Source organism: Euprymna scolopes, chromosome 33 (assembly GCF_053919585.1).
Source record: "Euprymna scolopes isolate OS-2025 chromosome 33, ASM5391958v1, whole genome shotgun sequence".
NCBI classification, from domain to species: domain Eukaryota; kingdom Metazoa; phylum Mollusca; class Cephalopoda; order Sepiida; family Sepiolidae; genus Euprymna; species Euprymna scolopes.
In genome coordinates, this window is record NC_136514.1 from 74,053,177 (window position 1) to 74,073,229 (window position 20,053).

A 20,053-nucleotide genomic window follows, 5' to 3' on the forward strand; every position below is an offset into this window, starting at 1 on the left:
ATTCTAAAATAATTTTTGTTTGCCTTCCATTGAAGTTTTTCAGGATGTTCACATGTAATTGCCTAAAAAGGTAGAATCTTATTTTAGAGAGGTAGTCAGATGGGGCGAGGTGGGGGGGGTAACAGACAGTGTTAATCTACAATAATAACCAAAGAAATATTGCAATTTATTCATTTTTAAACAGTCTTAGACTTTGATTTCAGTTTCTTGTACATAAAATGCATTATAATTCAACTTTGAGTTTTCTAATTTCTTTTTTTAATGAATACATGGCATTTTTAAGGAATTGCAGCATATTTATGCGCATTTACTGTAGATTATTTGGAAACCATTAATTTCTTAAGATTTTCAGTGACATATTCTGATCCCTTGCACAAAAATAAACTTATGTGGCAAATTTCATTGCTTAATCTTGTGTTTTAACAAAGATATAACATTTTTAATGAAAAAGTAGCGCAAAAAATGCATATGGTCTAAAATAGGGAAAAATATCCAAACATGCAAAGCACAAAATAGTCAAAACTGCCTTAATTTTAATTGGATTTTAAAAATTTTAATTGGATTTTAAAAATATGTATCTCATTATTGAGATATTTTAAGCCATTTAAATATTTTCATGCGTGTTGCTACTCTACGTTCTTGATTGATAATTCAATTGTTCCATTTGATCCCTAAAATCTTTCTAAGGCACTTGGAAGCAAATGCATCCAATTTCCTCTCTTGAGATTTCAAGTTTCACTTCCTTATAACAGTGTGAACAAAATGTTGCTTGTTTTTAAATCTTAATTTAGATCTGATGGTGAATTTTTTTTCAGATCTTGCAGAGCTAGTTAAGTGTTGCTAAGGCATTACCTACCTTGCACTGCAACTTGTAGTCTACAGTGTCTTTCTTGTTTATGTGATGGTGAAGTTGTCAACTATATCTATGATGGAAGAATGCGAATAATTTATTTTTTGTGGTCTCTGTTCCAAAAGAGTGGGAGAGAGAGAGAAAGAAAAATATCAGTATTATATTCACATTAATAGACCTCATATATCCACGTTTTTGTTTCTTCAGATCTAAATAAATAATGCATTGGTACTATCTTAATTTATTTTTTGGTTGAAAAAAAATGTTAAAAATGAATTACTTCATGACTTTTTGAAATTTGAAATGAATTTGGAAGTATTTAAACTGTCATATAGAAAGTAAATTAAACCAGTTTCAAAATTCTAAGCAAATCCTAATGTATTAAAAAGATTGGAAATTTTTACACTTTTTTTTTTTTTTTTTTTTTTTTTACTAATGAGTCACTGCTTATGAAAACCCAAGTGTCATTCAAGGAAAGGATTAAAGAGTTTGTGAGGTGGATGAAAATTTGAGGCAATCGAGTTAATGTGCTGACTTTGATTATCCAATAATTTAATTTATAGATAGCATGATGACTAGTATCTTACTATCACCTTGGGGCTTTTCCACACTCCTCAAAATCTCCAAGTAGAATCAATAATTAAAGAAACTAATGACTTACTTCAGAATATACGAGGTGCCTTCGATAAGTTTCCAGACTTTTTTGTACTGACATTTAAAATTGTAGTAGACTCTATTGTTATTCATATTATGAGATGACTGACCAATTTTTATGATTTCAGGTTCAAACGAACAGCTACAGCAGCAATTGGAATACACCCTACTAAAGCCTGATTGTTGCAACTGGTGAATTTCAAAAATGCAATCTGGAAGTGAGGATGCTTTAGAAGAATATGCAATAAAATTCTGTTTTAAGTTTAGAAAAAATGCCACGGAAATGTTTTAGACTGCTTTTGGACTATCCTATCTTCCATGAATCGAGCACCTGTTTTTGAGTGGCATAAGAGATTCAAGGAAAGCAGGGAGTTTGTGAGGGATGATGAGATATGTAGGAGGAGTAAGGAAATCAGAACACCAGAGTTGATTGGCCAAATAACGAATTTCATGGATAAGAACTGTCGTGTGTCTGTAGAGGCAATAAGTGCACAGTTTGATGTCAGTGTGGGAATTATGTGCACAATTATTTGCAAGGAACTGTCTCAAGGGTACTCAGAGAAGAAAGAAAGACGTCATGACAGCAGGGAGATATTTTAATTGGTCAATTCAGATTCTGCAGTTTTTGATGCTCTAGTGACCTGCGATGAAAGCTGGATTTACTGCTATCACCCAAAGACAAGGAACAGAGTTCCAGTGGAAGCATGGTGGTTCTCCCATACCTAAGAAAGCCAGGCAGAGCAAATTCACACAGAAACTTATGATAATCCCTTTTTTTGACAGCACCAACATGATCTACATGCACTGAGTTCCCACTGGACAGTCAACAAGGAATGCTATGTTGAGGTTTTAAGGTGAGTTCAGGAAGCGATTCCGTCTGAAGGGGTCAGCACTCTTCAAATTGGGTCAGTGGCATTTCTACCAGGACAATGCACCAGTCCACAACTCTATCCTTGTCACAGACTATTTGATCAAAATGGGCATCAAGACAGTTCCTCACCCTCCCTATAGTCCAGATCTTGGTCCCTGTGACTTTTGGTTATTCCCTAAGCTTAAGGAAAACCTTAGAGGCTGTCATTTTGAGACAGTTGAGGAGATGAAAGAGCCTGTGACAAGGGTCATTGATACACTCACACAAGAGGTCTTCCACAACCTTCCAGAAGCTGTTGGAATGGTACAACAAGTGGATTGCAGCCAGAGGAGATTACTCTGAAGGGGAATAACAATAAAAGTGGTCATACTAAAAAAGTCTGGGAACTTATTTAAGGAGTCTTGTACATTGTTTTTAAATAAATGCCAAACATTATTTATGTAGTCTCCAAACTATGGTAAAGTTATATTTAAAAAAAAAAATTAAACCAGAAAGTAAATTTTATGGTCGACAGGATAAATGTTTAACTGGATCATGTAAGGTATCAATTTGATATATTTTTCAAGATTCTTTCCATTATATTTTCAGGGAGATGTCCAGAATAAAGACATCACAGTCAATGAACAGACTTTTGCTTTGTCACCTCCAAAATGGGCTTCCAGTCCCAGGGAAACTCCAGGTACATTTTTAGTATTGTAGTTATGCTAAATCATAATTTTTCAAACATTTTAATCCGATAAACATGTCGATCTTTTAGAAGTTTTTACAATTCATAATTTATTGAATATTTCGATTATTGTAGCATTTTAACAAAATAAACAAGTTCTTTATATTGGGTACTTTATTATTTTTTTTAAAGGTAGCAAACTTGAAATTAAAATAAATCACAGAAAAATATTTTTATACAAATATGTGGTTCATATCGAAAATTTATTTTTTACATTTATTACTTAAATATAATATCTGGCATATACCCCCTGCAGCTCACGTATGTATGTCATAATCTAGAGGCCCAATTTCCACAAACTCTATGCATTAGCTTAGTATGTATTTAAACAATAACACGTCGACTGTTGTCTTCCAAGTGATCAATGTGTCTGGTTTATAAGTGAAAACATGGAACTTTACATATCGTCAAAGAAAATAATCTAATGGAGTTTAATCGTACAAATAAGGTGGCCAATTGATCGGTCCATTTTGTGATATTATTTGTTCATCAAATGTAAATAAAATAAATTTGCACAATTTGAAAATGCTGCTCAGATGTCAGTCTCTTCATTATGAATTGCCAAACCAAACTGAACACGAAATAACCAATAGTTGCTATTTCTGCAGATAAAGAAATAGACTGTCAGTTCAAAATTTGCCGCCTCTAAAAAAACACCCTTTACATATGTTTGGTGTATTTATACATACTTGTCTGATGTCATCACTTCTTTTAGTCATTGCTGTTTCATCTAGTGCTGTCTATAGAAATAAGCTTCTTTTCATGAAGAAAGAGGACACAAGGAGATGTATGGTGAGTTTTCTTCAAGGATTTATTTGGAGAGAATTAACTCGGGAGAGAGTGACTAATGTTATTTTAGTTAATTATTTAGTTCTTAACTTCCTAACTTCACTGAAATGAGTAATGCTCACAGGAAGACATTGAGTTAACATTAGATTATTTCTACATTATTGGCAGTGTCTCATTCACATGGCTTCTACGGAGAAATTTATTTGAAAACATTTTTTTCTCTCAGCTCAAAAACGTAACATCATTTGTCATTATCTCTTTTATCTACCTCTGCCTCAACTTTATGTAACTCATTTCTGGAAATGATTCTATTTTACAGATCCGGATTATTATCATGCACTCAGTGTGCCCTTTGTCAAAATTGGCACTAGCTAATTTAATTGCTATTGACATAAGTTCCTAATATTTAGCATTATTCGGGTTAGTGTTCTTATCTTTGCTGCGATTCTCACATTCTCATATCCTATCGGTGGAGGTACAAATTTACCCAGTGCAATCCTATCCAGACGGGTGAAACCCCTTCAAAAACAAAGCCACCTGTAAGTAACGGATGGCGACCCATGATACCTTAGAATGTGATCCTAGTAGCAAAGCTGTTTTTCTACTATAGTCTTAACTTCGTTTTTTTTTTTTTTTTTTTTTTTTTACTTGGGAGTTACCATTTATCAAGGCCTGAAGGTCACTCAAGGATAAGAGTTAATGAATGTAAGGTGGTAATGTGGTAACTTTGGTTAGGCGGGATATTAGAGACCCTGTCCGATCAATCAACTGGTTGCGTTATGCTCTAGCATCTGTAAGTTCATCCGCAATGGTTTTGTCCAGTTTGATTCTTATAAAAAAACGTAACGTTATTTCTCTTTTAGATTCCTCCTAAATTTATATTATACAATGGTGGCTGAGGGTCAATCGTGTTGAGAAATAAAACACAATTGTTAATGCATAGGAGTAATATCTTCTTTTTTATTTCTGTTAATTTTCAACCGAAACAATGTATATTGCCACGTGAACATAAGGGGGCTAATATTTGGGATCATGTCTAAAAGGGAATTATGTGGGGAGTTGAGCAACGAGATGTATATTTGTTTGCATTACATTTAAACCTCTGCAGGTTAATACAGTCAGGGAAGCAGGAAACAGAGAGGGAATTCCAAAATCTAGCAATCTGAGAAAAGAAACTATTAGAGTAGAAGGCATTCTGGCATCTAGTGACCTCAATAATGAAGGGGTGGAATTTTGCTGCTTGTCAGGAGTATGTCCATCAAAGGGGCGCGAGTGCTATGAGTTCATCAGAACACGTTCCATTGAAATACTTGTAAAACGGGCATAGGGATGCAACGTTGCAGTGATAGAACAGAGGTTGGAGCTTGGCTGATAGTGTGGGACCTATTTGAGACTTTTTAATTCCTCTCTAAGAGTGAGAGCTTTGTGATAGGTGCACCAGCCCAGATGTGGCAGCAGTACTCTATATATGAATGAATCGTGACTTTGTAAAGATATAGGACACTCTCTTGTGTGAATAATTTTCTAGTATGGTAGAGGGAGTCTATCTTTTTTGCAGCAGGTTTAACAATGGCCTCAATGGATTTGTTCCAGTTCATGTTGTCTGTGAATGTTAAGCTGAAGAGTTTGAAGGATGAGCTCTCGACTAGAACGTTATTTGTCATGCATGCAAATCAGTGGTTTTTCTTCTGAGAGTATTTTTTTTTTTTTTTTTTTTTTTTAGAGTAATAAATGCACTGTCTTTTGTAAATTTTTTCTAAGAAAGAAAGAAAAGAAATAACTCAAATCACCTGCGGCATGGTAAACATCCAAGACACAAGCCAAAGTGACGTTTTGATGTCATTGAAGATAATTTGAAGACGTTTAATATGAATATAAATTTTTAAGAGTGATGCAATGCATTCTAAGAATATAAAATAATTATCCCATACATAGAATTACTGGCAGGAAGATCCAACATTGCCTGGGATTGAATGATGATCAATAAATGTTTCACACTCCCACATTTTTACTGTCATCGAAATCAATGAAATCAACCATTTTTCAATCAAATCAATTGATTGCCTGTGCTAGTTGGGGACCCATTGCATTACACCGGAAGGAAGCTTCACATACCTCCCTGCAATGACTTTGTCCACAATACATTGTCGTCTACATTGCACTGTAGAGAACCTATTGTTGATGTTATAAATTTATTGATTTTATATGTCGGGCCTTTTGGCTTGTTTGGTAATAAAATTTCTCAAATGCACTTGTGATATTAGGCTGTGTAGGGTGTTAACTTTGGTGAAAATTGCCTGTTCTTTTCTTCATTGGATTTTTTCGATTATGAGAGATTCCGATACAAAACCTATCTAAGAACACTGCCAGGCGCATAAAGTATCTCCGTGTGTAATTTTATACAAATTGCTCCAGCCATTTTCGAGTCCATACAGGGATTTACATAGATAAATCTTGTTGAATTTAAATGTCATTTTAATTAATTTAATTGTCTCAAATCCACAGTCTACCTAACTTTGATTGTAATAATCACATTTATGTATGCATTTAGCCATAACTTTGCCCTCACATTTGAGCATCACGAGAAATGATATCCAAATTTTTATTTTTTTAATTGCATTTTCACCCCAAATAATGCACAGTGCTACTCTGATGTAGGGGCTCCTATCTGGGATATAATTTGTGGGGGTAATTTGTAGGGAGTTGAGCAGCAAGATGTCTGTTTACATTACACTTGAACTCGGTATAGCCAGGGAAGCAGGAAACCGGAAGGGAATTCCAAAGTCTAGCAGTCCTAGGGAATGAACTCCAGATACACAAATCTGCCCATGTAACAGAAACTAACGATTGAGCACATCTCATTAATACCACACCTGACTACAATCTAAAATCTTTTTTCAACAATTGGATACAGAAAAAAGAAAATTTTGTCCATACAAAATGTGATAAATAATGAACAAGCACCCACTTTTTTTTAGTTATTGTTTAATTCCTTTATGTTAAAAGACTTTAGTAAAAGGTGATTACATTCGTACAATGAAATGATATTTATTACAAATGCATCGACCTTAAAAAGAAAGATAAACTTAGTCAAATTTAAATGATGTTGTTTATAAACAATTTAGAGTTTAACCATTTTAAAATAAATTGTTCTCAAATCGAATTCTATTCTCATTGTTGGCTTTGTAAAGAAGAGTTGGTGTGAGTTAATGTTGAGATGGGAGATAGCCATTTTGTTGAGTCGGACATGTCTGTACTTATCCGACTAAGGTGGCTTGAAATGAAGAAGAAAATAGCGTGAGCAAGTTTCAGATAAAATACTGACATCTTCTTGACAATAAAATCAACTTTATTTAATAGGAATGTAAGGCAAGTTGGTTCAGTAGGCATGTACAGTAGTAGAGATGTAATTGTGTATAAGTTTTGTGACGCGTTTTTGGGGCTTGCCTCTTGTCTATAATTTTTATTTTTCATTTTATAAACGACTAGCGAGGGGTACCCGGCGTTGCCGGGTGTTTGGGGGGTGTTAAAAAAGAAAAGTAAGTATGAGGATTGAACCCGAACCGTTGAGGCAAAGTTGTGAAAAAAAAAAAAGTGCAACGTTAATCATTGCCCCACCGCGACATGCTTACGGAAACACGTTTGAATTTATTTAATTAGTTGGATTTAGCAGGTGCTCGTTTTAATGAGTTAATGACGTCAGTTTGACTGCGGGATTTCATTTACTGCTGAACGCTTTTTTTTTTTCCCCCAAGATGTTATAGGAAAAAGACTAACCCACATGCGGCGAGCGACAAATATTGAATATTTATCTTCCCGAAATCGAGCAAATTAAATAGACAGGCGAGCTTCGTTGTTAAGTGTGAGATATTATGATTTATATGTGATATAAAAAGTTTTAAAAAGTTGTGAAGCGACCGACCGCTTCTCTGAAAAAAGCCTTTTGTAGACACACAGAAAAAGCAAACACACATGCATACATTTTCGCTTTTATATTTATAGATAATGGAAAAAGCTATTAACCATTAGTCTTAAGTGAAAGATGATTGAATTATTACACTGAAATGTTGTTAATTATTACAAAGCACAGATCTTTTTTTTTTTTTTTTTTTTTTAAAGGGGGGGGGGGGAAATAAGATTGGTCTAATCAAATTTAATTAATTTAATGGTCTCAAATCCATGGTTGACTTTTTCTTTCATTGTAATTAAAAATCATCTTCAACTGATGTCTAATGTCAAGGAGTTAAACAATAACTAAAAAACAAATCGGTTTTCAATCTCGTTAATTTTAAATGAAAGAAAATCAGAACACATCTTCTTGTAATGTGGTCATTAAGCTTGAACCATGTTCAAACTTCAAACCTCTCTCGGACCCCCACGCCATCTGGTTCCATTCGTAAAGGAGCAAGCAAACAAACAAAAATAATTCTGACTCAGCTTTTTTTTCTGTTTTAGCAAAAAGTATTTATTACTGTTACTTTCCAAACAATGTTTGCTTATTTTATTTTTTTACTGTTCATTTCGTATGTCATGAGATTAACGAAATCCTGCCATCTCAACATCAGCTTAAAAGTATCTCACCGTCACCATGAGGCCACATGTCCATCTCAGCTGGCTCTCACTTCACTTCTCTGGCGACGACATGAAATAGTTTTCCCTCTTTTTCTTGCAACGCAAGCTCGTGCACACTTGCAAATTTGCATAGGTGCTTTAACGATTGCTGCTACTAATATTTTCGATAGCCAGCTATCCTTTCGGCTCCTGCTGATGTTTCCACACTCGCTAATACGCGCTCAGTTACCTTCTCACAAATTAATGATTAATGTACTTGAAGAAAGATTTAAATCGACCGTGGATTTGAAACCATTTTTCTGTTGTGTAGATTTCAGTGTCCCATCTTTCAATTTAAATTCAATTCAATGTAATGACCACAGCTCCCAGTTTTCTTTGATGTTCATCAGAGAGGCTTTGTATGAACAGACTTGAACTTTAAGATAAAGAATGGACGCTAAACAAATTTGAAAATGTTCACAATAATTTCATATTCGTTCATTTTTTTTACTCAAATAAAATATAAATAAAGAAAGGAGGAATGTTTGAAATTCGTATTATTTTGATCGAACTACTGTTCTCATCTGGATTGTTATTTTCACAACATTTCGATCAATGTAACCTCCAACCTTCTTCAAGTGTATCTTGTCAAACTGTGGATTCTTTCTGTCTGTCAAACTCGAGAATATGCACAGAATTTTGAATGGGACACTTTATTTAATCCACAGAGGTAGCTTGCTCGCGTTCCGTAAGCCATGATTGGGTAGTATTCCTAAGTAATTCACAATTGTATTTTGACTGTCATCCACACTAAGGATTGAACCTTCACACTCCAAAAGAGTGCAACTTACAACTGAATTTTACCAAGTACTTTATTCAATGATCCTTGCAAATAATATCCATATAATATTAATAATCTCAAGTGCTCAAAATATTAAAATTTAACGTATCATACTTTTTTTTTTTTTTCTGTAAGGCAGTCTAGAGATCAGTATTGTTTTTATGCTCGACCCTTCGGACGACAAATATCGAAGAATTGGCTAAAAACATTAATTCCTTCACCCTCAACTGAGCACTTTTCTACAGGGAGGGTTTGCTTTTTTTGACAATATTTTCAAAAGTCATCCCTTCTTTTCGATTGACTAGCCTTAATTTAAACGTACATCACTTCTGGTTTGGCGATGGCCACAACAGCAAACACGTCACTTTTTTTTTGTTCTTTTCCTCCTTCGCAGTACGGGTTCAAGTCTGCCTGCCTATTACCACTTTTTTTTGCACAACACACATCTCCAAACACCCGGGCAATACCAGGCACCCAGGCTAGTTTAGACTAAGTTAGAAAGACAAGGAAATTAAGTAAGAAATAATTTACACAGTCTCTCCTGCAATGAGTAAATTCTCTAAATAAAACCCTGGAAAATTCAGCAAGTCTCTATTGTGTTTCCATGTGCAAATAGTTTTGTTCATCTAGCTAAACAGAAGAATAGAGGTCGACAACCATGAGGAAATCATGGCGCACAAATGGAAAAGATACGATCTGAGAATAAAGATCAGCAACTGCGCATGTATTTAGGAAAAAGATTTTAATTGATTTATCTATTTATTTGATTGCTCACTGGTGAAAAAATATGCGTTTACATGAAAGACCACGTGTGAACTGGTTTAATGCTAAAATATTACATATCTAGCCACACTGAAGAGTCACGAAACGGTGAAACAACTGATTATATTTATACACACATATATTTTAGAAATACTCGTATTCATGCATGTTTCTCACAATATGTTTTATATAAAATATGTTTCCAAATTTTAATTTTTTTTAGCTACCCTCGGACAACAGCGGAAAAAGAAAATGTTTGTGGATATTTCACTTATTGAACCTCTCCCAGGTGAAAAAGTCCCTGCACCCAAACAAGATGCAGACCCAGACGAGCGGACTATAAATTTAGCTGCCCTCCGTGCAGCAGCTGGACATAATGACCCAAAGAAAGAAACAAAGGAAAAAGATGCCTCTGATGAAGGTTCCGATAATAAAGATATAGTCGGAAAAAATTTGAAGACGAAAGAAACCGATGAAAAAGGATCAGAGAAATCTGCACCAAGTTTGTCCAAAGTTCAAAGTTCAGAAAAGGAGTCAGACTCTCGGCTCAAGGAAGCCGATAGCCAACCTGCTGTTCTAACAACTTCAAAAAGAAAACCAGATTTGCCTTTGGATAAAGATTCAGAAGAATCTGTTAGGAAAATCTGGCAATCAGTCCGAAAGCGAAATTCTGGATCCTCTAAGGTTTCAAGATCACGGAGTTCTAAGAGTGGGAGCCAATCTTCAGGAATGGGTGAATCGGAAAACGATGTTCGCAAAACCTCAAAGTCATACAAACAAGAGGTGAAGGAGGCAAAAGGTTCTTCTAGTGAAGGATCTTCCTCAAGAACCAAACGGTCTAAAAGCCGAAATGAAGATGAAATTACCACGCAGAAAAATGTTCCAACAAGATCACAATCTCGAAGACTAAGCGAAGGCAGAAAATCAGGTGCTGATTCGGCAAATTCTCCTGATGATGAACATCGTCCGAGGGAGAGGCGAGTCAGTAAAATGTCCAGCGATTCTGCTGAGGATGTTGGATTCGGAAAGACATCGACAGATACAGTAACTGCGAGTGTGTCATCTGTACAGAGGAAAAGAAAAGTGTCAAGTGAAACAAAAACGTCCGAGGGAGTGCCATCCAAATTGCGAAAATCGTCTGAATCAGGTAAATCATCAAATAATGAATTGGCAGATATAGACAAAAGATCTGACAGCTCAGCAAAGTCCTTGACTAGAAGTTTAGCAACACAAGAGAAACGTGTAAAGCGATCCAGCAGTTCTGAGAAATCCAATACTATAATATCAACAGCCCAGAAAAAACATAATACAAGATCTAGCAGTTCTGAAAAGTCTACTTCTAGAGTGTCTACTGCCCAGAAAAAACGTAGTACAAGATCTAGCAGTTCTGAAAAGTCTACTTCTAGAGTGTCTACAGCCCAGAAAAAACGTAGTACAAGATCTAGCAGTTCTGAAAAATCCACTGCTGGAGTATCTACTGCCCAGAAAAACCATAGTACAAGATCTAGCAGTTCTGAAAAATCCAATACTAGAGTTTCTACAGCTCAGAAAAAACGTAATACGAGATCCAGCAGTTCTGAAAAATCTACTGCTAGAATGTCTACAACCCAGAAAAAACATAATACAAGATCTAGCAGTTCTGAAAAATCTACTGCTAGAGTGTCTACAGCCAAGAAAAAACATACTACAAGATCTAGCAGTTCTGAAAAGTCCAATGCTAGAGTTTCTACAGCCCAGAAAAAACGTAGTACAAGATCTAGCAGTTCTGAAAAATCAAGTGCTAGAGGCTCAACAGCCAAAAAGGATACCAGATCTAGCAGTTCTGAAAAATCTACTGCTAGAATTTCAACAGGTCAGAAAACACATGTGACAAAATCTAGCAGTTCTCAAAAATCGGTAGTAGAAGTATCATCGCCTGATAGAAAAAATGTCGGAGGATCAAGCAGTGTTGAAAAATCCATTGCTGTTCAGAAAATGCCTGTTAGGAAATCTAGCAGTTCTGAAAAAATCTTGCAAAACTTATCCCAAATGAAAAAATCTATGAACCGTGAAAAATTAGTCCCTGAAGAAGCCCAGCCTTCCACGAGCAGAGCAAGTTCTCACGTAAATGCAGAATCCAATATGTCTGCTAGTGAAGGTGGTTCTAAATCTGAAATGAATTCTCCCATCTTTCAGGGTAATTCTAAAAAATTGACCACCTCACAGCTCAGTGATAATTCTTCAAGTGAAGAAAAGTCACTTCATCCTGATAAATGGAAACTTTCTAAGCCCCAGGTCATGCCAGAAAAGAAAGGGGCAACATTTCAGAAAGGAGCCATGCCAAAACTGACAAAAGTTGCCCCCCCTCAGTCTTCCGCAGAAAGTGCTTCTACCGATGAAGACTTGTTTAACCCACAGAAGTATAAGATGTCCAATTACGAAATTTTAAGGCCAAAAGGTCAGCTTGATAAACCAGGGAAACTTTCTCCAACAAAACTGAAAAAAAGTAAACTTAAAAATTCCTCAGCAAAATCAACCAAATCTCAAAGTCAGAAAGCGTACGAACTGTCCCAAAATCGATCTGATTCAGATGAAAATTTGCCCCCCGCGAAAGGTATGAATCTATCTTCATCAGGAAAGAAATCTAAAAGGCGTTATTCCAAAGATGTTAGTGAGGAAATGTCTGAAGTGATTTCCCTGGTAAGTACTTTTTATTTTTTCGATTGATTATATATATATATATATATATGATAATTTAGATTATAAAATTTAATTTTATGAGCAAAGTGAAGGCTTAATCTTAATTATTATCATATTTGATTCAGTGTCCGTTTGCATTGAATGGCTTTAAGAAATGGACACATCAAAACGAACCTATTTCTGGCTAGGTCTTTATTTATCTCTCTTTCTCTCAAATACATTTTTATCATTTCCTCTCATGTTTTCCTTGACCTTCCTTTTTTAATTTGCTGTTTTGACTATTCTACATTTACTAACCCAAGAATTTTCCTCCATTTTTTTTCAACGCGGCAATACCATTGAATTCTGTTCTTCTATACACATCTCCCTATAATTGCCCGGACTTCATCTTCCTCTTAAATCATCAGAACTAAGCCTGTCTTTAAGACTCACAATACTCATCCATCATATCATTCTGATATCATCTCCATGCAACGCATATCCTTAACCCTCACTGGTCAGTTTTCACTTCCACACATCGTCACACTGAGTACACATGCTTGGTAGATTTTTCTCTGTTGGTTAGGAGTGTCAGAAAATGACTGAACTTGATCACACGAGCACCTTCTCCACCCTGTGCTCCAATGATCTCAATAAGGTAACAACCTCAATAGTTTCGCCATCCAGATATACGTTCTCATCCATCTCTATTGACTTACACTCATTGTTATCCTCTCTATTCCACTGCACTAATTTATACAAGTAGCACAAAACTCCTTTTCCACAAACTGAGCAGAGGAACTTCCATCTTTTTGGGAGTTTTCTAATACTTGATTTGGTCAGATGCATAGAGTGCATTGAAGGCAGTACATGTCGAAGACCTTGAGTGCATGAAAATCTTTGCATAGGAGCAGATCTTGCAGAGTTTTCTCAAAAACGACCGTTTATATATATTTTTTATGAACTTGCTTAAACTAAAAAAAAAAAAAAAGAACGGTCTAAAATATGTGTTAGAAACGTTGCGATAATTTTACCAGCAGTACACATGGAAATATTGAAATTGTTTAAAATATCTCAATACTGGCAGATATAGAAAGAACGTGATGATCTATGAAAGAATATCTTTAAATTTTTTAAATCTTAAATAAGGAAGTTATGAATGTTTTTGTGCCTTGCATGTTTTGATATTTTTCCCTCTTTAAGACCATATGCATTTTGTCACATTTTTCAGTAAAAATGTTATATCTTTGTTAAAACACAAGATTAAGCAATGAAATTTGCAATATAAATGTGCTTTTGTCAGAAAACAAAAAGCAATTATTTTAGAGTGGGAAATTAGTTTCACATGAATTTTATGTAAAGTAATCCACCATTTTCCAGACCATTCTAATACTTTAGGGCAGTTAATCAATTTATTTTTCTATGAGAAACAAATCTTGTGCATTTTTAAAAAAAAAGATTTTTTTTTTTTAGGGAGTTCAGGGTCTTTTATATTTTTATTTAGATTATTGTGTGTGATTTTAAGATAGTTTGTACGAGGGGGTGGGGCTTGCTAATCGGACTTAGGGTTAGTGAGAGATTTTTTGGGGGGATGGGGTTTGTCACCCAGTTGTCATGGTTAATGATTCGACAGGTTCAAGGGAGGTACTTTTAGGAGGTGAGTTTGTCGCTCGGACCTATATGGTAACATATAATTTTTTTTTCATATATATACCAACTTTTCAAATTTTTTTTTATATATATATCAACTTTTCAAATTGAAAAAATATCAAAATAATTTGGAGTACTACCTGCTCTAAAAGGCAATAATGGTTGGTAAAGGGGGAATCATTATACATTAAATTTATATGCAAAAATGATCACCCTCTACTCTAAATTCTAAATTATTGGTTAGCTTTTCTTTTTTTTCGAATAAATTTTGAAGAATTTGACCTGGATCCTTGGGATTTGATTTTCCATCAATTATGGTTTGGGCTTCACCAGCAGTCACTGGATTAAGTCAAGCAAAGTAACAGACGCAGAAGAATTTCAAAACAAACAAACAAACAAATCGTAAAAAATAGAAATACAATAAATAGCTAATAAAAACCTACTGTGAATTTATTGAATATATATATATTTTTTTTTTCAAGAAAAGTTGCATTTTGCATTGTTTATTTATTTTTATTCTTTTTTTTTTTGCAATTTTTTATCATCAAAAGTTGTTTTTTTTTAAAGAAAAGATGAATGTTTTTTTTAACCGTATTGTTAGATGAAAGTACAGTTTTTTTTTTTTCAAGAAAACTAACATTTTTGGTTTTTCTTTTTAAAGAAAATTGGCAGTAAACTTTTTATTTTGTAAACAAGTTGTTTTTTTTTTTTATAAGAAAAGATGAATGCTTTTTCTGAAAACTGTAAATTGTTAGGTGAAAGTACAGAAGTGTTTTCAAGAAAATTTACAAATTATTTTTTGTCAACAAATGTTAAAAAAATAAACAAAAAAATACCCCCCTCCCCCCCCAATAATTTAAAAATTACATTTTTATGCAAAAAACAAACAAAAAAATTGTTGATTTGGCATTTAAGCATTTGAACAACACTTGGCCTAATCCGGTGATTGCCAGTCAAGCACGAGCCATAAATGACGGAAAATCTAAAAATCCAAGTCAAATTCTGCAAAAGTACCAAGTTTTTTCAAGGTATTCATACATAATCACCTAAAAAATTGAATCTTATTTTTGTTTTTAAATTGGCAGCTAGAAAATCATTTCTAACTACAATCAAAGTTTGAAAATTAAGTATATTTAGAAACCAATATTTCTTGTAGAAAGTACTCTTTTACAAAAGAACCACAAAACTCATTATTTTAAACAAAAAGTGTTTTCTTTTTCTTTTTCCCAATTTCAAAGTAAATAGCTGATAATAGTTGCTGCTGCTGCTCCTACAACCACTTCCTTATAACTTATAACTAGGACTATGACAACAGCATATTCTTTTCATTGTTTTGACTCCCGAGTATATATCGACACAGTTAATCAACCGAGAACCACATCACTCTATATAACAGCATATAAGATATCAATGGATACGCACTCGAGAATCAAAACAATGAAAAGAATATGCTGTTGTTATAGCTCTACTTATAACTAAGTGATTAAGTCAAATTGTTTACTTGAGCTGAAAAAGGGTTAATATTTTGTGGGAGAGGTTAATTAATTGGTATCAAAATAGAAATCAACATAGAATTATCATTTTAACGCATGAAAATAATATAATAAAAATATTAATTTGCTTATTGAGTATGAAAAATATTTATTAAAAATGTTTGATTTTGACGTTTTATTTTAAAGAGAAAAAAAAAAATGAATGCACCAGTTCATTTTATACCGCAGCAATAAACAGGACTCCTGTTTTTTTTTTCTGATTTGTTTTCCAGATTTCATGACAAAATTCTTTACAGGGAAATGGTATGAAGCTTTTAAGCAATATGCAAGCCAAAAAAAAATCTGACATAAAATGATAGTTCCATAACATTAACCTTTTTATAATTATTTTCCTAAAAACTCTTCAAATATATAATGTAGATTATTTTTTTATCATTATTTTCCTAAAAACTTTTCAAATATATAATGTAGATTATTTTTTATCATTATTTTCCTAAAAACTTTTCAAATATATAATGTAGATTATTTTTTATCATTATTTTCTTAAAAACTTTTCAAATATATAATGTAGATTATTTTTTATCATTATTTTCCTAAAAACTTTTCAAATATATAATGTAGATTATTTTTTATCGTTATTTTCCAAAAAACTCTGCAAATATATAATGTAGATTATTTTTTTATCGTTATTTTCCTAAAAACTCTTCAAATATATAATGTAGATTATTTTTTATCATTATTTTCCTAAAAACTTTTCAAATATATAATGTAGATTATTTTTTATCATTATTTTCCTAAACACTTTTGAAGTATATAATGTAGATTATTTTTTATCATTATTTTCCTAAAAACTTTTCAAATATATAATGTAGATTATTTTTTATCATTATTTTCCTAAAAACTTTTCAAATATATAATGTAGATTATTTTTTATCATTATTTTCTTAAAAACTTTTCAAATATATAATGTAGATTATTTTTTATCATTATTTTCCTAAAAACTTTTCAAATATATAATGTAGATTATTTTTTATCATTATTTTCCTAAAAACTTTTGAAGTATATAATGTAGATTATTTTATCTTATCATTATTGTCTTAAAAACTTTTTAAATATATAATGTAGATTATTTTTTATCATTATTTTCCTAAAAACTTTTGAAGTATATAATGTAGATTATTTTTTATCATTATTTTCCTAAAAACCTTTCAAATATATAATGTAGATTATTTTTTATCATTATTTTCCTAAAAACTTTTCAAATATATAATGTAGATTATTTTTTATCATTATTTTCCTAAAAACTTTTCAAATATATAATGTAGATTATTTTTTATCATTATTTTCCTAAAAACTTTTCAAATATATAATGTAGATTATTTTTTATCATTATTTTCCTAAAAACTTTTCAAATATATAATGTAGATTATTTTTTATCATTATTTTCCTAAAAACTTTTCAAATATATAATGTAGATTATTTTTTATCATTATTTTCCTAAAAACTTTTCAAGTATATAATGTAGATTATTTTTTTATCGTTATTTTCCTAAAAACTTTTCAAATATATAATGTAGATTATTTTTTTATCGTTATTTTCCTAAAAACTTTTCAAATATATAATGTAGATTATTTTTTTATCCTTATTTTCCTAAAAACTTTTCAAATATATAATGTAGATTATTTTTTATCATTATTTTCCTAAAAACTCTTCAAATATATAATGTAGATTATTTTTTATCATTATTTTCCTAAAAACCTTTCAAATATATAATGTAGATTATTTTTTATCATTATTTTCCTAAAAACTTTTCAAATATATAATGTAGATTATTTTTTATCATTATTTTCTTAAAAACTTTTTAAATATATAATGTAGATTATTTTTTATCATTATTTTCCTAAAAACTTTTCAAATATATAATGTAGATTATTTTTTATCATTATTTTCCTAAAAACTTTTCAAGTATATAATGTAGATTATTTTTTTTATCATTATTTTCTTAAAAACTTTTTAAATATATAATGTAGATTATTTTTTATCATTATTTTCCTAAAAACTTTTCAAATATATAATGTAGATTATTTTTTATCATTATTTTCCTAAAATCTTTTCAAATATATAATGTAGATTATTTTTTATTGATCCAAAAGGATATTCGTTTCCGAACAAAATGGTTGTATTCTGAGGATTTGAAGTTTTTTCGTTTTTAAAATATGTCTATTTTTGTAGAACTACCTATAAATCTGTAATTATCCAAAGCGTTTTATGATTGATAGGTATTACTAATTTTAGTAATTAAGTCTCAGAATTTTTTAGATGAAGATTGATAATTCAGATAAATGTGATTACTATTCTCATTTTAGTTGTTATTTTCACAATGTTTCAATGAGTGTAACCTTGTTCAGGTGCATTTCTCAAACTTTGGAACCTGTTGCAATATTTTTGATATAATAATAGGGTATGATCACCAAAAGTTGAAAGGTTCTACTTATAGACACTGATGATAGGAACTGACCAATCAAACGGAACCACGTTCTGCTAGCAACCAATCAGAAATCAGAATTGCCCCATAAAAATATTGAATCTTTTAACAATTTTTTCATGTCAATATGAGAAAGATCTTTTTCTCTTTGCTGCAAAATTATATATTAAGTACAGAACAGCTACCCACTGTAAACTCTTCATGTTCAAGACTTGTACAGAATAGCTACCCATCGAAAATTCTTCAACTCCAGGACTTTTGCAGAATAGCTACCCATCATAAACTCTTCTGAAATTAAACATCGTTTTCAATTTAAGTTGAGAATTTTTAACTGAACCCTTTATTTCATCCATAAGGGTAGATTGTTTTTATTCCATCAGCCATAACCAGGTAGAAATATTAATTAATTGTTAATTTTAGTTATCGCCTTCTGTAAAAATTGAACCTTTGTGGATTAAATGAAGGTTTCAGTTTGAAATTCCATATAGGTTTTCGAGTTTGAAATAAAGATTTCTGATTCTTGTTCAGAATTCCTCCTATATGAAAAACAAAAATAACAGAAAATTTGTATGATGCATGTATCTGTGACAAAATGAAAATATCATATTTCAAAAATCACGTAAATTAATCAAGTAGTTTTATTTTTATGAAGAAAATCATTTTTAAGCAATTAATGATAATTTAGAGGTATTATAACAAATCTTGCTAGTTTGAATTGAGTTATCTCTCTTTGTTTTGATTCTTTATTTTTTAGATTGTTTTCAAAATGGCAGATAAGATAGCTGCTCTTCTGTTATTTATAAAATTTTAAATTCTTATTTAAAAATAAAATTACTTGATATATGATTTTTGGAATATGATATTTTCATTTTGACATGGGTGTGTACATCATACAGATTTTTTTATTTTGTTTTGTAATGTAGACAAGGATGTTGGACAAGGACCAGATATTTTAACTTAAATTTACTTAAAATAGCATGAAATATATTTAAGTTATTGGTAAACTGCGTTTCATGTACACATTTCCTGATTTGTCAAAAATATAACTTATTTAAATACAACCCCACCCTAAACCCACCTAAAAAAATGCCACCCCCAGAATTGTTAATAAAAGTAACAATTATTTCTGCAATATGCCTGACTTGCCCACTGAATTTGAGTTCTTAATGCCCAACAGTCTGTTTTTCGTATTATGTGGATTCTTCAAACTACTGTTCTCATCTTGAGTATTATTTTCACAGCACTTCGATGTAACCTCCGATCTTCAGGTGTATCCTGTCGAACTCTGGAATCTTTCTGTTGAACTCAAGAATCTGCACAGAATTTCAAACAGAACCTTTTATTTAATCCATGGGGGTAGCATGCTCTCGTTCCATCAGCTATAACTGAAAGAAACCCTAAGTAATTTGCAATTGTATTTTGAGTGCCGTCCGCACTGAGGATTGAACCTTCAACCTCCAGAAGAGAATTTTACCAAATACTTTATCCACTGCACTCTGAATCCTTGTGAATTACTTAGAATTTCCACAAAATCATGGCTAACAGAATGAGAACATGCTACTCTTGTGGATCAAATAAAGGATACTGTTTAAAATTTTGTGCAAATTCTTAAGTTTAACAAGATACACCTGAAGAAGGTTGGAGGTGACCTCAGCCAAAATGTGAAAATAATACCCTAGATGAAAACAGTAGTCTGAAGAATCCAAAATATGAATTATCAAT

The 20,053-nt window shown here is 32.1% G+C and overlaps 1 protein-coding gene across 2 annotated transcripts in view; it reads left to right on the top strand.

The window, feature by feature from the left end:
- LOC145258299 (uncharacterized) overlaps positions 1-20,053 on the top strand; it is a 61,139-nt gene that overhangs the window by 17,520 nt on the left and 23,566 nt on the right. For both annotated transcript variants that reach the window (XM_080116341.1, XM_080116342.1), the window contains 2 exons: positions 2,964-3,054; positions 10,269-12,724. In XM_080116341.1, the coding sequence (XP_079972467.1) occupies positions 2,964-3,054; positions 10,269-12,724 (2,547 nt within the window). The remainder of the gene's footprint in view (positions 1-2,963; positions 3,055-10,268; positions 12,725-20,053) is intronic.